General features: G+C 41.8%; 1 protein-coding gene across 2 annotated transcripts in view; it reads right to left on the bottom strand.

Annotated features, from left to right (window-relative positions):
- LOC149321299 (mitochondrial S-adenosylmethionine carrier protein-like) overlaps positions 1-22,840 on the bottom strand; it is a 180,788-nt gene that overhangs the window by 13,044 nt on the left and 144,904 nt on the right. Inside the window, exons 8-9 of one of the 2 annotated variants that reach the window (XM_089519193.1) lie at positions 11,025-11,089; positions 9,656-9,729 (exon numbers count right to left, since the gene is read on the bottom strand). In XM_089519193.1, coding sequence (XP_089375319.1) covers positions 9,656-9,729; positions 11,025-11,089 — 139 coding nt within the window. The remainder of the gene's footprint in view (positions 1-9,655; positions 9,730-11,024; positions 11,090-22,840) is intronic. The other variant, XM_089519200.1, reaches the window with a different exon arrangement.

Raw genomic sequence — 22,840 nt, 5'->3', positions numbered from 1 at the left:
GAGAAGACTATCTGTGTGTCATCAGCGTACTGATAACACTGCGCCCCGTGTCTCCGGATGATCTCACCCAGCGGTTTCATGTAAATGTTGAATAGCATGGGGGACAGAATGGCTCCCTGAGGGACACCAGATGTAAGTGCCCTCCTATCGGAGCACACGTCCCCCAGCTGCACCATCTGGGACCGACCCAAGAGGTAGGAATGGAACCACTGGAGCGCAGTGCCACCAATTACCAACTCTCTCAGGCGTCCCAGAAGGATACCATGGTCAATGGTATCGAAAGCCGCTAAGATGTCTAAGAGCACTAACAGGGACACGCTACCCCTGTCCATGCCCAGACGGAGATCATCAACCAGGGCGACCATGGCAGTCTCAACCCCATAGCCCGCCTGGAAGCCGGTTTGAAATGGGTCTAGAAAATCAGTTTCATCCAAGATCGATTGAAACTGGATGGCAACCGCCCTCTCGATCACCTTCCCTAGAAATGGCAATAGCGATACCGGCCGATAATTATTATGCATCAGGGGGTCAAGGGAGGGCTTCTTTAACAATGGTTTTACGATAGGCGTTTTCAAATTAGATGGAAATTGCCCATCCCTGAATGATGTGTTTATTATTCGGCGTAACAAGGTAGTTACCACCGATCCCCCCTGAGCCGCTAGCCATGAGGGGCAGGGATCGAGAGAGCAGGTTGTCTTCCTAACACTTCTAAGGATCTTGTCCACATCCTCGGTACTTACAGACTCAAAGTGATCTAGTCTAATTGAGTCCACAGAAGCTCTGGAGACCTCTACACTGGTTTCTGACCCAACAGTGGCATCGAGATCAGCCCTTATCCGAGAGGTTTTATCCGCGAAGAAGTTGTTAAATTGGTCGCAGCAGGCCTTAGATGGTTCCAAAATAGGGTTCAGGGAGGAGGGAAGCTGCATAAGTTCCCTCACTACTCTGAACAACTCTGCTGGACGCGACTCCGCGGACACAATACGCGCAGCATAGAACGAGTTCTTTGCTGCGTCTATTGCCACTCCATAGTCCTCCAAAAGGGAAGCTAGGAGAGCCTTGTCGGCTAAGCGCTGGTGTCTCCGCCATTTGCGCTCTAGTCGTCGCAGAACCCGCTTCCTTGCCCGAAGATCTTCCGTATACCAGGGCTTATTTTCGGAAGCAGGCCTGAGAGGACGCTTGGGAGCGATACTTTGTATAGCCCTGGAGAGATCAATGTCCCAGGTGTTTGTCAGGGCATCAACAGAATCACTGTCACATCCAACCATATACCCCTCTAGGGCTTCTTGGAACCTTATGGGTTCCATCAGCCTTCGAGGGTGGACCATTCTAATAGGTCCGCCACCCCCGGGGGGGAGTTGGGTAGATACCTTGATCTTCGCTTCTACCAGGAAATGGTCCGTCCATGACAAGGCGGAGATATTAGTAACCTCCGCCCACGGACTTTCCATGTCCGTGCAGAAAACCATATCGAGCGTATTACCAGCAGAATGCGTTGGCCCCGTGACTAACTGAGACAGGCCCATGGCAGCCATGGTATCCACGAACTCCCGAGCCGCACCTGTTGGACTTTGGCTGGTCGCGAAGGGGACATTGAGGTCCCCCAGGACAAGAAGCCTGGGGGACTCCAATATCAGCTCCGAGACCAGCTGTGTCAGCTCAGCCAGGGAGTCTGTTAGCGCACGGGGTGGCCGATAAACCAACAGAATCCCCAGACTGTCTCTAGCCTTCAGGGTCAGGTAAATATACTTGATATAAGTAGTCTGCCGGACATGGTTCCTGGCTAAGGAAATGGTGGTCTTATGGATCAAGGCAACACCCCCTCCCCCCCGCCCACCTAACCTGGACTGGTCCTTAACTGAGTACCCAGCAGGGAGGGCCTGAGCCCACACAGCTTCCCCTTCAGGCCCAAGCCAGGTCTCAGTAATGCAAGCCAGGTCGCAGTTGTTATCCTCCAGCAGGTCGTGTACGATGTGGGTCTTGTTTTTAATGGACCTGGCATTGCACAGGAGCAGAGACAGGGTTTGTGGTACGGTTGGATTGACCCTCAGATCTCTTCGGTTAGGAGAGTGGCTGGAAGGAGAGATAGATATTAAGCATCGATCTCGCCTTCCCCTGTAACGTGAATCCACTCTCCTACCGCCATATCTCCCCCTGCCCCACACTACCTCAATAGGAGCCCCGCTATACTATATGCACAGAAGTCTCCTGATTTACTAAGCATGTCACTCTATTAAAAAAAACAGAGAATAGTTTAGTATGACTTGTTTTTGAGAAACTCATGATGGCCACAGCACTCCTTTCTAAGTGTGCACTGACTGTTTCATGCTCTGTTCTAAAACGTTTCCTGATATTGACATCAAGTTGATTGGTTGGTAGTTGCTCGGGTCCTCTTTTTTGCCCTTTTTGAACATGGAGACAACATTTGCCCTCCTCCAATCTGCTGAAAACTCTTCTGTCCATCAAGAATTCTCAGAGATGACTGATAGTGGCTTTCTGTTATATCTGCAAGTTCCTTTAGTACTCTCTGAGGCAGTTCATTCAGCCCTTCATTTAGACTAGCTAGGTATTCTTTTATTATTTATTCCATTGTTGCTGTTGTTGTCGTTGTGTGCCTACAAGTCATTTTTTATCTATGAAGACCCTATGGAGAACTTATCACAGGGTTTTCTGAGGATGAGATTTCCATGGCCAAGCAGAGATTCAAACTTTGGTCTCCAGAGTGATAGTTGAACACTCAAAACACTATGCTACAGTGGCTTCTAGTCCTTTACTATCTATTATCTGCTACCTTTATTTTTTAGCTATTTTTAGGCTGCCATACTGCATCATTTGTTCTGTTTTCACCAATCAGGACACTGTTTTCCTTTCGGGAGAATACTGAAGCAAAGAAGGTATTAAATAGTTTGGCCTTTGTCCCCTGTTAGCATTTCAGCATCTTCTCTACACAGTAACCCTACTATATCCTTGGACTTAGAGTTGTATTATCATGAGGAAAAGACAAGCGAGCAAGCATCCATGAATAATCCACCAGTCTAGCAATCGATTACTAATTTTCTTCATTTTTTCTAACAGTATTCCAAACGTGGATTCACTATACAAAGCTGTATCGTCTCCATTAACATACATAATGCTTTTTGATCTATCCGTTCAGCAACTGAAAACAGGGTTTCATCATCCTAACAGAAAACATCAATTCATCAATAATCTGTATGGAATTTGCAGCCTGATGAAGTGTCTCATGTATTCTTCTACTGAGGGGAAAAATACTTACGGACTGGCTCTGATGTTTTCCCCCCTGAAATAAAGGGGTTTCTCAAAACAACCATATTTTCTGCTAAAGCCAAAGCACCTGGATTGTTTTGTGAGCCTTTGGTGGCTTGGTGTTAGCTCTGCAATAGATATTAATGAATTCTCTCTTCCTCAAGTTACTGGTACTGTAAGTCATCTTCAGCGCTCCGTTAGCTTCTTTGCTGCACTTGCTCTAGTCTGTGGTAATGAGCTTTGCTTCAGGGCTGTGGCAGGCAGATGGAAATGTTTTATGGTTTCACTAGACAGCAATTCTCTCTATTACCATAATTATAGCTTTAAAGCCAAGTAATTTGCAACAAGGCAAGTACCGACAGAAAATTCCATGGGCAAATCTCATGGGCAAACATCATGGTTTGTAACACAAATACTTGTTATCTTCATCAGAAGTTGAGGTGCATTTGTTGGAAGAGCCCAACACCTTCAAATTGGCACCAACTTGTTGCCAATGTTGCTTTTGACAAAGGAACCACAATCTTCCTGAAAAGATTCATCTGAATACCCGGTCATTCTTGTTCATTCTCGAAAAGATGCATCTGAATACCAGGTAGCACTGATACTACAAATGTGATCCACATGAGATCTTTCCCTGGCACCAAATGGTACATTTCTTTCAAGATCTTACCGAGTGGATAAAGTACCTTTAAGGGTTGGAATGCTTTGGTGAAAATCCAAGGCAAACTTTAAGTCATGGTGTTGTCTGCCTTCAAGTCATTTCCGTCTAATGGAAACCCTAAAGTAAACCTATCACTTGGCAAGGTTCTTCAGAGAGAGTTTGCCATGCATGAGCATTATTTGCCCTTGTAGATTAGACTATAACCTGTACATAGGCATACACTTTTGTTAAGAATGTGTTAAGAAAACCTAATTTTTAAGCAATAGCAATCTATGGTCTTAGCAAAACTGCAGGCACAGATACTGCCCTAGGGAAACTCAACTTATGTCTCCGTGTATTGGTGCAGAAGTTCCAGGACAAGCCCACATATGTTTACTCTGAAATAAATCCCATTTGTTTCAACAGCCCTTATGTCCAAGTATGTTTGGGACTGTAACTATAAATCCATCTCTCATTCTTCCATGCTACACTAATGTCACATGACACCTGCACAGCCCAATCACTTTTGATTATCCAAAGCTTAAAGCTTAGCAACACAAGGGACAGTATATCCTATGTAAGAGAGAAGAAACTTTGCAGGACACTTCCCTTGCACCTGTGATGCCTGGAGGGTCTTGAACAGCCCATCTTTCATTTATAATTAGCACATTTTCAACCTTATCTCTGAAACCATGGGCACTAGTAACTTGCCTCAAAAATGGAAACTGGGCATGTTGAGATGTCAAAAGGTCATATCAGATATTCTATTACTTGGTGCTTTGGGTGGATGCAAACACAGCTGCAACAGAGGCAGTGAGAAAAGCCAAGGTACATGGAACCAGGAAGGAATTCATCCAGGCATCCATTTGGAAGCACAAAACTGATTTATGGCCCTTTAATCTTTTTTTAGAATCTCCCAACACATCACTGCCAAGATGCTTATTGCATCCCACAGGGTGGGATGTTAATTGGTTATTTTGTCAATCCATAGCTCAGGTGCAAACAGGAAGCAAAATGTGCCCTCTGGTTTTAATAAGGTGGCAATCTGCAACATAGATCTGTATTTTTTGTCTTCCTTTGCTTTGAAATAATGACTGATTAGATAAAGCATTCATCACTCTTGGTTTCAGGAAGGCACAATGCCTGACATTTTTATTGTTCTGATTAATATATTTCTTTTAATTGGCAGCAGGCCTGGAAGAGCTGGGCTCTAGTATTTTCCAGCCCTCCACCCAGACTTGCCATGAATTTGCCCCAGCTTGCCATTTCTTTGTTCACAGAGACCTTTCAGAGTTTTAATTTCTTCTCTTACTTTGGCCAATTTCTGTCACCTTAAATAAATGAATTAATCAATCCATTCAAAATAGCACAGGGAAGGCTACTGTAGGTCCTACACATGTCAACTGGAAGGGTCCATTCATGACATTTTGTGTTCTATACCTGCACAAATATCCCATCACTCCAAATCTTTTCTGTTTTCTTGGACTGCTGCCTGTCTAGAGCAATGTGAAGCTCAGCTAGCTTCCTTGGATGGCATTTTGTAGTGATTTGGATAAATAGTACCTCAAAGCTAGTTTCAAATGATTAGTTACTTGCAATTAATTTATACTTTCCCCAATAACTAAGGCACTATACAGATGGGTGCTATAGTGCGCCCTCATCATGTGCGAGGGGTGGCGCTTCCAGATGCCCCTCGCACATAATGAGGGCATCAAAATGGCGGTGCCCTGTACATATGGTGCCGCCATTTTGATGTGATGGACGCTTAGTGTCTGCATGTTGTGGTGCCATTTGGAAGGACACCTCAGGTCTGGCAAAGCCCCATGGGGGGGAGGAGGCCCGCAGCCCCTGCTCATCTCCTCGTGGCTTTGCTAGTCCTGAGGTGTCCCTGGAAGGGGCACATTCTTAATTATTAGGCAATAACAATACACAATATTTCTTATGGAATAAACCCAAACCACAAAATAGACTTGCCCTCCGCCTGGGCATAACAGTGGCCAAACTAGATGTAATATTAATTGGGTGGATGCAACAGGGATTTCCTTACATTTTAAACAGGATCTTTAGAAAAGTTAATTTGTTGGGGCCATGGAAAGAGGTGAAAATTCTCTTCCTCCTTTATAGTGAGTTGGGATGCTATTACCAGGCAAATGGCTTTGGGAATCCTTCTTAACATCACAATATCATGTCCAACTGTTAACAGCCACCCAGTGTCATGAAAAGGTCCATTTAAATTGGTAACTTTGTCTGGTATTTCTTGGCATTTGTTCTGCAGTTTGAGTCTGGGAAAAGATATGATGGCTAAGGATAGACTGGTGGAGTGAATTCTCCTCTGTTGTTACTCTGCTTGTACAGTTCTTATAGCCCTGAGTGGGGAGGTGGGTCATGCTTGTACACCTCAATTTTCTTTGTCTGCTTCTGCACTATATAATCCTTGGGAGCATCTTCCATCAGCCTTTGTCTGTGGGGAGAGTATACTCCAATCCACTTAGCCTGTATAGCCAGCAATAGGCAATGTGATTGTCAGATGGGGATAGTATGGGTAGAATTAGTTTGGGGATCCAATTCTACCATTGGCAGTGATGCTGAACCTCATTTGCAAAATTACAGAAATGCTTCTCAGTTGTGTTCCAGCTGTTGCAGCATTTACCACCACTGAAGCGTGCCAGTTCAGTACAGTCAGCCCTCCATATTCACAGATTCCTTATCTACGGATTCAAACACCCACGGCTTGAAAACACTAAGAATTTATATATAAATATTTCACTGCAGTAATGCATGTCCATGTTAGTCACCAAAACAATGCTTGGGGAAGTCTGAAGCTACAATCGGTTCTGGCACAGGACACCATCTCTCGTGGTCCAAAGGCTTTCACAATTAATGAGCAATGAATTAATTGCTCATTCATGCATGCAATCAACATGCTCCACCAGGCCTGGACTCAATTAAGAAGAAGAGCCCTCCCTCCAATCCATCTGCCTTGGTCCAGGCCTCAGAGGGAGAGAAGAACCACTGGACCTTATCCCCTTCCCCACCACCATTCCCTTCTTTTGTGTCGTGTCTATTTAGATTGTAAGCCTGAGGGCAGGGAACCGTCTAATTAAAAAGACTGTGTGTATAGTGCTGTGTAAATTTTGTAAATATATAAATTTTCAGTTTCACAGCACCTCATACAATACAGCTTTCTTCATACTGATTATTAGCATCCCTTCTATCTTCTATTTCTGTGGGCAAGGGGTTTGTGTGTATGCATGTTTGTGTGAGGTAAACTGAAGCCAATTATCCTGAAACATCTGTTCCTGAGATTCTACAATTTTGTTTTATCAGGCTACTAAATTTTCAGGCAGAATCACCTTGGGGAGAAGAGGTTTTCCTTTGGGGACAGTTGTCCTTTGCATGTACAGGATGACAAAGAGGGTAACACTAGGTGATGAAGCTAGTGTTCTCATCTCTGCCCCACAGCCCTGTATACAGAATGTACATGCAAGGAGATCTGGAGTTTTCAGGTCAGGTATCACCAGTGTGCTGATAACACCATACTACCCCTTTCCACTTCATTTTAAGAATGCTGGTTCCCTGCTAAACTTGGGCCTGGAATTTTTAATAGGATGGATGATGGCATGAGGTTTATTCCAGACATGACAGAGGTATTTGTGGTCAGTTGAAATGTAGGTCTGGAAACAGAAATTCAACCCCTGAAGACACAGGTGTACAGTTTGTGTTTACTGTACTCCTAGATTTAGCCCTAAGCCTCGAGGCCAGCTTTCAGCAGTGACCAGGAGTACATTTGCTCAGTTAAAGTTAGTGTGCCAGATGCACCTGTTTAGATAATGTGCTCCATGTAGAACTGCCTTTGAAAAGAAGTCAAAAACATCAGTTGGCTCAAAGAGCTGCAGCAAGATAAATAAAAATAAAAGAAAATTTAAGAAATGGAGCTGGCTACAGGGAGCATACAACTACTTTACTGCAACACCTCCACTAGCTCCCAGTCCATTTCCAAGCGCAATTCAAAGTCATGATTATGACTTATAAAGCCCAATATGGTTCCAGGCTATTTGAAGGACTGTGTCTCTAAGCATGAGCCTCTTTGATCTCTAAGATCTTCAGAACAGACCCTTCTGTTTGTCCCATTATATTCCCAAGCATTTTTGATAGAAACAAGGGAGAGGGTCTTTTCAGTGGCTAATCCCAAACTTTAGTTCTCAATCCCTAAGGAAGCTGGGATGACTCTGCCTTTTCTCTCATTCTGCCAGCAAGTGAAAACTTCCCTATTCTGTGAGGCTTTTAGGAACTGACTGTGATGGGCTTTTAACTGTGTGCTGTTTTGTTGATTTTGTTTTATTTTTTAAATAGTTTTATTCAAACACAACAGGCACAGAACATTACTAAGTGAACTGACTGCTTTTCCTGAACAGAAACCTGTTGTTCCTGTCCCTCATAAACTTCTTTTTTTAAAGTATATAAGTGCAAATAGCATGCAATTTCTTTGGACATCACAAAAACTGTGGAGTTCATTGCCACAAAGTGCAGGGACAGCCATCAAATTGGCCAGCTTTAAAAGGAAATTAGACAAATTTATGGCTATCAGTGGCTTCTAGCTATAATGCTTATTTATTATTCCCACTGTCAGAAGGGGAATATCACTTGACACAAATTGTTGGGGTGTACAAGGGTGAGGGCGGTATTTCATTACTGCAATGAACTTACCATATGGTTTACTGGTTTGTTTATTTATTTATTTATTCTATGTGTATCCTGATTTCTCCCAAATTGGGACCCAAGATCACTCACATTATAAATTAAAACAAAACACAATTGATACACAATTATTATAATCAAAATGCAAATAAGAAAAGAATTAAATAAACTATACCATCAAAAAAGCACTAAAATTCAAAACATTTCAAAAGCATTTTAAATTTAACTATGAGAATGAAGTATAGCACTGTTGTTATGTACCTTCAAGTTATTTCTGATTTATGGCAACTCTAGGATGACCTTCTCACAGGGTTTTCTGGGGCTAAGAGTGTGTGACTTGACCAAGGTCACCCAGTGGATTTCCATGTCTGACAGAGGAATCGAACCCTCACTTCCAGAGTTGTAATCCAATGCTTAGACCACTAAAGTGTAACACAGAGACCCATTAAAGGTCACTTCTGCAATAACCAAAAGCCAGTCTAAATAAAAAGGTTTGTCTGTGGGAGGAAGGAATGACAACCTGGGAGCAACCACCAAAAAAGCTCTCTAATATACAGTGAACTCTTCTCATCTGCAGGGGTTCGGTTGCTCAAGCCCCACATTATTTAATGGGTGGCAATGTTCATGCACCTGCATCAATGTAGCACCACTGGATAATATGGGGCAGAGTGATCCATGGATGGTACAATGGGCAGACTGCTAGTATGCCAATGCTGCAGGCCCACTGTACTTTCAGACAGACTGAATCCAAGCCATACAGGACCATGAATTGTGGCACAAATGAATCAGTAACCGGTGAAAGTCTTGTAGTAATGGTTCACCACGTAGGAAGAGAAAAATAGGACTATGGATACTCTTTCAGTCTGATTCAAACCAGCTCTTATGTTCCTATCCGATAAGTCTGTCCTAGTGCTCTATGTTGTGCCTGCTGCACTATCCAACACTGATGGCGAGTTAATACCATTGTTTAGAGTCAGCCACATTTTAATGAAAATATATTCTAACCTGCCATGGTGGCATATTTTCAGTACTCTCCTGCCTGTTTATCCTTACCCTGGTATCCCTTGTGTCCTCCACACTCCATGCAGAGCTGATAATACATTCCCACTTGCATTTCTGGAGCCAGTCTATACAGAAAGAGAAACAGACGTATAAATATATGGAGTTATTGCAAATTCAACCACAGGATCATCTTGTCCAGTACTGTTTCTACTTCAAAGACTCATGCAAAGGTTTTCCCAATACATTAAAAGCTAAGATGCCATCAGAACTTATGCCTGCAAAATACGTATATAGTATAGTGTTACAGTTCAACGGACATGGAATAATGACTGTTTTCTTTTTGTATTGTACCAAGCTTGTCACCTGTTATTAATGGTATTCAGAAAAAACGTGTGTTCTAGAATATCACAAAGCAATGTAGCACTGAATTTGAGAAGTGGCAGCAATGCTATATTTTCAAATCAAGAGACTTCTCAATGTCATTTGTGGGAGAAGAAAATTAGATATATGTCTGGTTCCTCTATCCTTCACTGAAATGAAGCATCCTTATTTCCATGAAGGTTCTTGTAATGAAACACTCTGGAACTAAGATTGTTTCTCCATACTCTCTAAAAAAAGTTGATTCACTAGAAACAGGCTGGGCTGGAATCTTGTTGGTGCTTTAAGTATTATGCTGGCAAAACTATGCAAGCATAAGAAAAAGGTCTTGAATACTTGAGAAATAGGCTCAGAGCTAGCAGATTCTGTCTGTCTTCCTTTGCCACTCCTACACAATGGGAAAAGTGCAACTGCATATATAGTACTCCAGCAGGATTCCATATAGAGAATGTAATCACAATTCAAAGTTACAGATACCACTATAACTGCTATGGCTCCTTCTTTCTGATTCAGAGAATGCCAAGGATCTCAGGCATGGCTGATAAACTAGTATCAAACTGCTTTAACTGTGTAATGCAGATCACAATTACAGTGGTATGATTTGGCTTGAAAGATTAGATAAATCATTCCATCATCTCAGTTTTATATTTATATCTACATCGATATCCACACACACACTCACACACTGAGGTAAGGTCTGTTTTCTTCAGCACATTGATTTAAAGAGGATAGCTAATGGTTGCTAGCCTTGAATTATAAGAATGAGGCAAACTATATACAGTATCTACAGTAATAGATCAAACTAGGCATAACTTGGGTAACTTGTTGGAAGCAAATGAGGGGGAAAAGAACCTAGAGGTGATAGGGAAAGCCAGGAGTAGTGGCACCAGAGTGATGGACACAGATACCCCAAACATAAAATGCAAGAAAGGAAACCATTAGAAGGTGCTGGATTCAGTTTTGTAGCTACTAAGCAAAAAGTCCTAGAGCTAATAGCCTGCAAACCTGCCAATCAGGCCAACACTGTTCTTCCAGCTCTTACCTTTGCCAGCATAATTCTTGTCTTGGCTACATCCAGAGGGGTGGTGACTGCAGCTGCAAATCCACCTGAGTGTATAAAAATGCCAAACACAAGCAAGACTTTGTTTGTTAAATATGCATGCTGCACAGCCCCAGAGTTCCCACAGCTTCTGCCAAAACCACTTCATTATTAATGCTTACAGCTTGTTTCTCACTTCAGAATCTAGATAGATTTGACTGAACCCAGTGTGACTTTGGTTTGTGGCAATCAGTGCAAAAAACACTTAATTCAAATAACAATAATACCAGAATTTAGAGACATAGCTGTGTTAGTCTGGAGCATCAGTATGCAAAGGGATCTTACAGTACATTTGAGACTAACTATGCAAATCAAGATGGTAGCATATGCTTCTGTAGACTTGGTCTATTTACTCACATGCAACTGAGGAAGTAGACCAAATCTACAAAAGGTTATTCTGTAACTCCTTTTGTACAGTTAGTCTCAAAGGTGCTACAAGATCCCTTTGCTGTTGTTGTTTTGTGTACCTTCAGTCATTCCGAATGTATGACAACTCTAATGCAACCCTATCATGGGGCTTTCTTGACAAGATTTGTTCAGAAGAGGTTTGCCATTGCCTTCCTCTAAGGCTGAGAGGATGTGACTTGCCCAGGGTCTCCTGTCTTTTCCATCACACGCTGTTGCTTTTCAACTCAGGAATGGGATAAGTTTATCCCAACAAATGTTGTCCATCATCTATGTTTCCATATGTATGTTTCGGATCACAAGGTCTGTGCTCTGTATCCACCTATCCAGTTATTCATTCCACTTCTTGCAGGCCCATGATGCCTATAGCTATGTCTTATATCCCTGAATCCTTGGCCTCATTTGCAGCTTCCAAAAATTGCCACCATCTATTTCTTTATTCTCAATTTATACCTGTGTTCTAAAAGGGAGGGACAAGCATAAGGAGGGTTGGAAGCTACATAAACATTTGAATGGAGAGTTGGGGGCATATTGAGAGTTGGGGGCATATTAAAATCTGGCTTGGGGCCAAATATGGTCACTTCAGCGGCCATATTGGCTCCCTCGGTTTCCCAAGATGCCCATGCTCCATTCCTAATGTCACCACTCTTCTGTGGTTTCCTAGCTGTTATACAGCCTGCCCACCCCCAATGCTACAAAACTAAAATGCCTCTTCTAAGGCCTTAGATACTGGCACTAAGAATTTTTATCTAACATATGCTCCTATTTTAAGTCTCATCATTTTAATTATGGCCCCAAAGAACTCTGAAATTATGTTTTGCCCTCAAGTTGAAAGTTTCCCTATTGGCTTAGAAAGAGGAGCAAAGTCAAAATAAATCATGTCATCGTATTTCCCATTTCTATGCACAGTTGTAAAAGGTGGATGCTGATGAAAGCTGACAGAAGGCATATCACCTCATTTGAAATGTGGTGCTGGTAAATAATTTTACAAATATTGTTGGTTGCAGAAAAGACAAATGAACAAGTCTTAGAGCAAATCAACCCTGAACACTCACTAGATGCAAAGATGACTACACTGAGACTGTTGTACTATGGACATAATGTGAGCTGATGTGACTCACTGGAAACAATGATAATGCTTGGAAAAGTGGAAAGCTGTAGGAAAAGAGGAAGACTAAACTACAAGTGGATAGAAGCCATGGGCTTGTGTTTGCAAGACCTGAATAGAGCAGCTGATGACCAGGACCCTTAGAGAGCTATGTCAAAGCCAACTTGACAGCCAATTTGACAGCAACAACAAAGACGTTTGTAACTCACTCACTCTCCCAAACAACCTCAGTTTCTTGCAAACAGTAAATGAAAAGCAAGTATGAGAGAACTACAATTTTGATGCATTTATTGATTTATGTCCACATTTACCTGCAAAGATTGTAACCTAATTCTTTCTGACAGTAAAATCCAGGCAACACAATGGGAAATGAAAGGAAAAGGAAAGGGGAAAATACATTATTTGAATTATGAAACAGAAGCCATGCTTTTCAAATCTGCAAATGACACCAAATTATGAGGATAGTGAAAACCCCAGAGGACTAGATCGGAATTCAAGATGACCTTGACAGATTGGAGAGCTGAGCCAAGGCTAATAAAATGAATTCCAACTGGAATAAATGTAATGTACTACCATCTAGACATAAAAGAAATCAAATGCATAAATACAGGATGAGTGACATTGGTCTCAAATACAGTACTTATGAAAAGGATCTAGGGTTCCTAAACATGAATCAACAGTGTAGCAGCCGAAAAAAGCTAATGCAATTCTAGGCTGCATCAATAAGAGTAAAGGGTCCAGATCAATTTGGTCAGACCTCAGCTGGAATACTGTGTCCAGTTCTGGGCAACACAACTCAAGAAAGATATTGACAAGCTGGAACAAAGGAGGGCGACCAAGATGGTAATACCATGACCCTTATATAAAATGGCAAAGTCAAGGTTTGTTTCACCTTTAAGCAGCATAGAAATGTAAATGCTATTGCTATTGCTAAAACCAAGCTTTGTTTTTTGGAATTTATATATATATTTAATATTTTCAAGGTGTGGATGAATGAAGCCATGGATAAAAGATCTGTGGATACAAAGAGCCAGCTGTATTTCTATAGTAAGCCTGAGAGTAGGGAACTATCAAATTAAACATTTTTAAGGCACTCTGGAAATTATTTGACTGAAGGGAAAGATATAAACACTCTAAATAAATAAATATTTGTTCTTGCTATTTTGTGTCTTTAAGTTGTTCCTGACATGGTAACCCTAAGGTGAACCTATCATGGAATTTTCTTGGCAAGATTTCTTCAGAGGGGATTTGTACTTGCCTTACCCTGAGGCTAAAAGAGTGTGTCTTGCCCAAGATCACCCAGCTGATTTCCATGGCAAAGCAAGAATCTGAACCCAGAGTCTCAGTCCAATGCTCAAATGACTACACCATGCTGGTTCTGGTATAAATAAATATACCTAAATACAATTCACTCATACTTCAGAATCTTGGTTTATCATTCTATCCAAACATGCCCATAGCAGAACTATCCCCTGCTGGTTTGTTTATCTCTCACATATAAAAGGTGGAATGAGCAGATGGTGTGCACCTGCAATCTGTTTTTTACAACAATATTGGCTTAGAAACTGAGTAGGTCTGAACAAACTTCAGTGCATATTTTCTGCCTCCACTTTACAGGTGTGAAGAGCCAGATTATACTAGGAGAGATGGCAAGTTACAATTGTTTTTTCCATAGCAGCACAATGCCACCTCTCCCGAAATGAGGATAACCTAATATATGGCAATGCATTTAGAACTGGGGATTGAACGTACAGTTTTGAAAGAGCTCAGCTGGTACCAAAATAAAGAAATCACAGTGCCAGATAAAAAAAGAGAGAGAGAAAGCAATGAGAGGTTAAAAAAGCACAATCCATTCTAAGGAGTGTGTAGCAAATCCAGAGCCAAGTTCAGAGTACATGTTCCAAAAGGTCCAGCCCAGTGCATTGTCTTGGGAAGTATCTATAAATAGTTGACTTTTCCTCCCAGTTTTCTTGAATACAGAAAGTTTGTTATTGTCCAAAATGTAAACTGGAGGCAGATATTTAAATCTGGAAGTGATTAAAAACCACTTTTTAAAAAATAATAATCTGGCTATGAGTGAACCTTTCCTAGTTTTGAAAGTGGAGCTTCAATGTGTATTTAGATAGAATTCAAAATTAATCTGCATCAGTATGCAAAGGGATTTTGTAGAACCACACAAGCAAAGTCATATTCAAACTTCTGCAGCAGAAACTCCTACCATATATGGAGCAAGAAATTCCAGAGGTACAAGATGGATTAGAAAAGGAAGAGACACAAGGGATCACATAACAAACATATGTTGGTTAATGGAGCGCACCAGAGAATTCCAGAAGAAAATAAGTATGTGCTTTATAGGGTACAGTAAATCCTTTACTGCATAGACCATGGAAAGTTATGGAATACTCTTAAAAAGATGGGAGTGCCACTACATTTGATTGTCCTCATGAGAAAGCTGGACTCAGGACAAGAGGTTACCGAATATAGAAGAAAAATAATACAGAGAAACAGAGTAGTTCCCAATTGGCAAAGGGGTCTGACAAGGGTGTATTTTGTTACCCTGCTGTTCAACCTATATGAAGAAAACATCATATGCAGAGCAGGGTTAGACTCAGAGGAAAGTGAAGACAGGAGGAAGGAATATCAACAACTTAAGCTATGAAGATGACACTATACTACTAGCAGAAAATGACAAAGACTTGGAACAATTACTAAACAAAGACAAAGAATAAAGTGCTAAGGTAGGCCTAATCTTGAACATTAAGAAAACAAAACAAAAAAATAATGACTACAGAAAATTAAAATAAATTCAATTCAGATGACGAAAAAATAGAAATAGTAAAAGAGTTCCCCTACCTTGGATCAATCATTGATTAGAATGTAGATTGCAGTGAAGAAATCAGAAAACTGAAACTGGGAAGGGAAGCTGTGAAGGAACTAGGCTGGACAAAGGTCTAAAGTGCAAAGACATAAAAATGGACACTAAAGTTAGGACAGTCCAAGCCATTGTATCTCCCAGCACCACATATGGATGTGAGAGATAGACAATGAAGAAGGCTGACAGAAAGAAAAAAAATCATTTGAGATGTGGTGCTGAAGAAGAGTGCTGAGGATACTGTGGACGACCAAAAAGACAAACATGTGGATCCTAATACAGATCAAGTCTGAAATCTCCAGAAAAGCCAAGATAACCAAATTAAGACTGTCATACTTCAGACACATCACAAGAAGGAATGACACATTAGAAAAGTCAATAATGCTAAGAAAGATGGAGGGAAGTAGAAAGAGCAGAAGACCATATACTAGATGGATAGACTCAATTGAAGATGTCACAGCCCTGAGCTTGCAGGATCTGAACAGAGCAGTAGAGAATAGGGCCTCTTGGGGGTGTCTTATTCACAGCGTCACCATGAGTCAGTCAACTCGAGGGCATTTAATAATAAATAAATAAAATAAAACTTTTATTTATATACCGCCCTTCCATTGATCAGGGCGGTGAACAACATAATAAAACAGTACATACATTAAGCAAATTAAAAACAACATAAAAACCCCCGGTCAGCCGTCCATCTTGCCGTCAACATAGAGAGGGAGGCCATCCAGGACTTCACTCGGGGAATGCAGTTCGAAATAGAAGGGTTTTCAAGTCCCTTCTAAACTGAGCCAGGGAGGTGGCCGAGCGGAGCTCTGTGGGCAGCGTGTTCCAAAGGGTCGGGGCAACGATGGAATACGTCCTCCTCGTTGTAGAGGAGAGTTTGGCCCCCGGAACCCTAAGTAATTGCTGCCCAGAAGTTCTGAGGGTGCGGGGCGGAATGTATGGGGAGAGGCGGTCCACATTAACAACAATAAAGCACGTTTTAAACTGACTGAAAGAAGGTGATAACCATTCACATGTTATCTACTCACCTTGGCTTTAAACAACATCTTTTATCCTGCATTTGTTGCCCAACAAACATGACCTTATCAACATACCCACAAGTTTTGCATATCTATTGCTATTCATACATTCAACTAGCACATTCAGAGCTATAAAGATATGTTCCTAGGCACTTCACTCCATGCATCTGATGAAGCAGACTTAAGTCTATGAAGGCTTCATACTACCAACTATTTCTCTCATCAAGGCCTGAAACAGACAGGTCTAAAAAGCTGGCTTCCGTGCGACTTGGGAGGTGTGGTGTTTAGAAGATGCATGCCTCCAACCCATGCAGAAGCTGCACCCAGGCTGCTACCAGGCCACCTAGGCCCAAATCCAGTCCCAGAAGGAGCAGATCTTTCTGCTCCTTGCTGCGGTCCGTTTGGGACAGCGGCAGGGGCTGGCATCGGGACATGGCATGTGGTTGCCACAGTCCTCTGGCCGCTCCTTCCTGCCTGTCTATCCCATCCCTTAGTATCAAAGGCACTACAAGATATCTTTGCATATATTCAGACATGCAGAACAAACTACAAAGAATGCAGTAGTAGTCAATGCATATAAAATGAAGTTAACTGAATGTAGTTTGGATTTTCTTGATGCTACAATTTCTCCAGCTGACAACTATCAGAAGACCAGGAAAAGGAAATGTAGTGCACAGGCAGAAATGTTCAGTTTTGTGCTATTGTTTTTGTGTGCTTTTCAAGTGACTTGTTCATAGGGGAGTTGCCATTGCTTTCCTCCAAGGCTGAGTGTGTGTGACTTGCCCAAGGTCAGCTAGTAGGTTTTCATGGCTGACAGGGGATTCAAACACTGGTCACCAGAGTCCTAGACCATCCCCCAAACCACTACACCATGCTGTCTCTTGTCAGAGGCATAGTAAAATAGCAGCATCTAGCTTTGGCCTATGTAATAGCAATAACAAGACCTACCAAATGTTACTATGACTGCATTTTGGTGGATCTGATGTTCTTCCAGTGGTGAGCCCTGCAGAAAAACAGCCTAAACCACCTCAGCTCAGTTAAAGCTGCAGAAGCCAATCCATGGATATTTAATTTAGACATTGAGTTGTGGTATCTAACACAAAAGAGATGGGAGATGAAAGGGAAAAACAAACAAGAATGGTCTAATGCAGCATTTCTCATTCTGCTATCTATCAGATATTTTGGACTACAACTCTCATCATCCTCAGTCAGCATGGTATTTTGCTCACTTAGATTTCACCGAGAGCCTTGGGGGGATACTGCAGTGTAGGATCTTTAAGAAAGTGAACAGAGAGATATAAATACCACATGCATTTGCTCCACTGGTCCACAACGTAACATGCCATAGTCACAATACTAATATATAAGCTTTCTTTATGGGCCTTAAGCTTTTCTGATCCTCACTGCTGCCACTAGCAGTCAAAACTCAGAAAAGCAAAACTCGGTCTAGTCAGGCAATCATAAAACAGGAACATACAGGATTGTGAATTTGTATGATTTTGTAGTTGTTATTGGACTTAAACTCTAACTGGCCCTTGCCAGTATAGCCATGGTTAGGGGTGATGGGAGCTTTGGTTCAGTAACATCTGAATGACAACACATTCCCCAGCCTCATATGGCCTATCTACTCCATCCTATTTGATAGCAAAGAAAGAAAATTTCACTTCTCTGGAATTAATGAAAATTACAACTAAAGGGGCCCCCTTTGCTCCAGTAAGTAATCTATCTACCTTTTTATTTATCCTCTGGTACCTTCCCATTGCCTAGCCTTTACATCACATTTTGAAATCCGTGGAACAACAACATTTGGACTTAAGACTAAAAGTTCAAGTAGCCCATATGACAGGCCGTCTAGCATCCTGAAGACTTCCACCAAGCAGTCAGCAGATTTGATCAGTCTATAAAAGGAAGATTCAAGTCAAACTGAGAGGCAGATATATCAGGACTGGGCATTTCATCTGTAATTATTTAACCAATTTAGGTTTGGAAGAGCTGTCTGGAGCATCTGTAAAGAGTCAGTTCTAAGAGGAGATTTCATCATTGCCTTTATACCTTGTATGGGCAAGGAGACTCTGAAAACGCAGCACTGTAAACTTGTCAGAGCTCATTAGAGCAGAAGGGAAACCAAGGCAGCTGTCCAGGTTTATGGCGCAGAAAGCCATCCCTAGCATTTCATTGTTTGCAGTCTTCACTTCCAATACATTTCGCCCCCTACAACAGGCCCGTGATTAACAAAGGCATATGTTTTATAGGTACAATGGAATGAAAAAGACAACCACTTTCAACAAGGCTGTTTCTCTGAATGTAGCAAAGTAACACCAAAATGCCAATGTGGGTTATCTTGGACAACCAATCACTTCCACCAAATTGTGCCAGACAGAGAGAATAAAAAAAAAAGGGGGGGGGAATTCCTGCTAATAGATTTTTAGAGCATCTTTACTTCTCTGAAGATGCCAGCCACAGATGCTGGAGAAATGTCAGGAATAAACTCGTATAAAGCATGGCCACATAGCCCGAAAAACCCACCAAAAAAAAAAAAAAAAAAAAAACCCACTCATCTTTACTTCGTTCAGTATGTAGAGAGATGTTATAGCACATTTGAGATTAAAGAAAGAAGTTGGCAACATGAGCTTTCATAGACTTAAGGCATGAAAGCTCATGCTGCCAACTTCTTTAATCTCAAAGGTGCTACAAGATCTCTCTACATACTGATTCTACAGACTAACACGGCTGTATCTTGAATGGTACTTCCTTCAGTTATCAAACAAAATATCTTCTCTGCTGTATCAGACCAAGATCTATCCACTCCAACATCCTGATATCCTGTTATGGACAACAGTCAAAGAGATGTCCCTGAAGATTCACAAGCAGAGAATGAAAAGCACATCCCTATCAGCCTTGGCCCAGCATCTGGAGTACATCACTACACTGCTTCTGGAAATGGAGGATTCATTTTGCTTTCCAAACATGGTCTTGGCTGGAGATTGTAGGACCAAAGGACATCACAACACTCAGGCCTTACTAAGTAGCCAAAAGACCAAAGACCACAAATTTACAAGGTCTTCAGAAACTGTTTTAAGAATTGGTGCTTAAGTTTACTTTCCCCCTCCTGTTTTGTATAATGTTTTTTTGGACTGGCAGCTTAGATTAAGGATTATCTTGTTGTGTATCTTTGTAAACTCCTCTGGGGGTATTTTGCGGCTACAGGACAGGACAAAAGTACAGTTGACCCTGTTGGGATATAGAGTCACAACTAGGAAAATGTACAATGTGGGTTTTAATGGTAACCAGGCATAAAAGGGTTACTGTGAGCCATAATGATTAGGCATTTAAACAGGAAGTGGCATCAAAAAGATATTCAACAAGTGCTGTAAAGTCCTGCAGAGTGCTGCCAGCCTGAAAGGTCACTCAGGCAGGGAGGCTGGGTTCTAAATTGTGAGACCAGAAGGAGAGGCAAGGCCTAGTATGCCTCACAGAGCCTTTGCTAGAGTAGTGACAAGCATTTTGCCCCAGAGTGGTTTGTTACTAGTGTGGATGGTGTCGATGTATACAGTGCACCCGCGTTTTTCCATTTTATATAAGGAGCAGCATTTTACAATGTCATTGTATTTAGTGAGACTTGAGCATCAACGGATTTTGGCATCCATGGGGCGGGGTCCTGGAACCAAACCACAGCAGATACCAAGAGTCCCACTGTATTGCAGGCAAACACTTTTTAAAGCCCTAAATGGTTTGGTCTAGGTCAGGGGTAGGCAACCTGCGGCCCGCGGGCCGGATGCGGCCCGGCGAGGCCTTGGGACCGGCCCCAGCCCAGTCCTGCCGCCGATTGCCGCCGGGGCCTTTGGGGGGCAATTATCTATAGAAGCCTCAGAAACATGCATTTATATTAACATTTTTTTTTTAAATCAGCAAATTTTTTTCGCATGTCCTCCATTTTTTTAAAAAAAGCGTCTTCCATTTGAAAATTTTGTCCTACATTTGTCCTGGTTTATTTATATATTTAATTTTTTAAAAAATTATTTAATTATTTATTTTTTGGCTTCGGCCCCCCAGTTGTCTGAGGGACAGCAACCCGGCCCCCGGCTCAAAAAGATTGCCTATCCCTGGTCTAGGTCTTCCTAACAATTATCTCCACTTGCACAGTCCGATTCATACATTTCGACTCTTTTCAGGAATCCTTGTTATGTGTTTGTCACCAAGTTCAGTTAGGCTACAGTGTATGAGAGGCAAGGCATCCACGGAGCTTTGCTTTATGCTTCCGATTCCTTTATGCCCAGACCCAATGGTATCTGCACTTAAAGTCAAAAAGGCATTAAAATTCCACAGATTTTCAAGAGAAAACAAAAGCCAAATTATCAGTTTAAAAGAGGGAAGGGATATCAGAAATGTTTACATTTTTTAGATCCCACCCCCAAATAGATTTTGATTTTATAAACCCAATCTATTTCTCATATTTATTCATTTTTAGAAAATTACTGGCCCTTGCTCTCTCTTTCTCTCTGGGACTCTTACCTTTCCTTTTTGGAAAAAAAAATACAAGTAGTCTACTATATTACATAAAAGAGCACCAACCCAAGGCCTTTAACTGCTGAAGTAATGAGAAAAAAGCAACAATATAAAAAGATAAGGTGGAAATGTTATTACTTAAAGCAATTTTTACTCTTCTACACAAGATCTGGCAACCCAATTTATTGTCTTTAAGATTGTAGAGCAAAACCTGTAAACCTACCGATTCAAAATCAAGAGGAAGAGGTGGACCACATCGGGTTTTTTTTTTTTAATGGCCTTCCACATTTGGCAGACTCAGGGGTGACAGACCCCCATGAATGTGAAAAAACTGCAAATAAAAAACCACTATTCTTTCTACCTGAAAGAACACCTCTCTAGGAATCTCCAGGTCCTCCAGTGTAACTATGATCAAGATCTGCCAGAAACTGACCATAGAATCATGTTCGAGAACCTACAAATGCCTAGACAAGTGTTTTCTTTAGGCACATCTAGGTTCTCCAGCACAATTCTATGGTCAACATCCAGCAGAGTTGTGTTGGAGGGTCTAGAGATTCATAGAGAGAACATATTAATCAAATCTGCAAATAATCAAATCCACAAAAGCCAAAACCGCAATGAATGTCTCTAAAGGTTGTAATGAAAGAAACTTTTACTCATTTTTATCCAAATACACCTTCTAATGAGACCTGGATATACTCCCTGGAGTACCATCCAGTCTCACAAAGCCACTAGAATCACGATGCTACCTCTCGCTTGGATTTCTGTAACGCGCTCTACATGAGGCATACTAGGCCTTTGTACCAGGTTTGGAAGCTTCAATTGGTTCAAAATGCTGCAGCCAGATTGGCTGCGGGAACTTCAAGATCCGACCATATAACACCTGTACTAAGATCTCTCCACTGCCTGCCAATTAGCTTCCAGGCGCAATACAAAGTGTTGGTCATTACCTATAAAGCCCTAAATGGCTTGGGCCCGAGTTACTTGAAGGAACACCTCTCCCTACATAATCCGCCCTGCACTCTCAGAACAACTGGGAAAATATTTACTCGAACACCCCAGAGTGAGATTGACATCAACTCACCAGAGAGTCTACACGGCAATAGCTCCATCCTATTGGAATGCACTCCCGGAAGAGATCAGACTCAGTCCCACATTGGAAGCCTTTAAAAAGGCACTGAAAACCCATCTTTTTCAGTTAGCATATCCTTCCAACTCTATCTAGAGATATAACATCCCAAGAAGATCAGGATGCCTAGCCAAAACTGATAGCGTGACTGTTTGATATATTGTTTTTAAGGTTTTTAACTTGTATGAAATTTTGATGTATTGTACTCCATTGTATTGTAGTATAATAAATAATAATAAAATTTTTATTTATATGCTGCCCTTCCTACGATCAGGGCGGCTTACAGCAAAATAAAATGTACAAAAATACATAGTTACATGGTTAAAAACAAACAACAAACAAAAACCCCATAGCCCAACCTCTTGGCCACGGAAGAGGAGGGAGGCCCACAGGATATTTATTTGGGGAATGCCAGATGGAATAGGAAGGTTTTAAGATCCTTCCTAAATTGGGCCGGGGTAGAAGACGAGCGGAGCTCTGTGGGCAGTGCATTCCAAAGGGCTGGGGCAGCTATGGAGAACGTCCTCCGAGTAGTGGAGGCCAACCTAGCCCCAGGCACCTTCAGCAGCTGCTGCCCAGACGTTCTGAGGGTGCGAGGCGGAATGTACGGGGAGAGGCGGTCCTTTAGGTATCCTGGGCCCAAGCCATTTAGGGCTTTATAGGTAATTACCAACACCTTATATTGGGCTCGGAAGCGAATGGGCAGCCAATGGAGAT

Source organism: Sceloporus occidentalis, unplaced genomic scaffold, assembly GCF_023333645.1.
Source record: "Sceloporus occidentalis isolate IW3139 unplaced genomic scaffold, rSceOcc1.0.p SCAF_1, whole genome shotgun sequence".
In the NCBI taxonomy this organism is placed as follows: Eukaryota; Metazoa; Chordata; class Lepidosauria; order Squamata; family Phrynosomatidae; genus Sceloporus; species Sceloporus occidentalis.
Note: the sequence above shows the minus strand (reverse complement) of the source record. Positions and strands in the feature narration are given on the sequence as shown.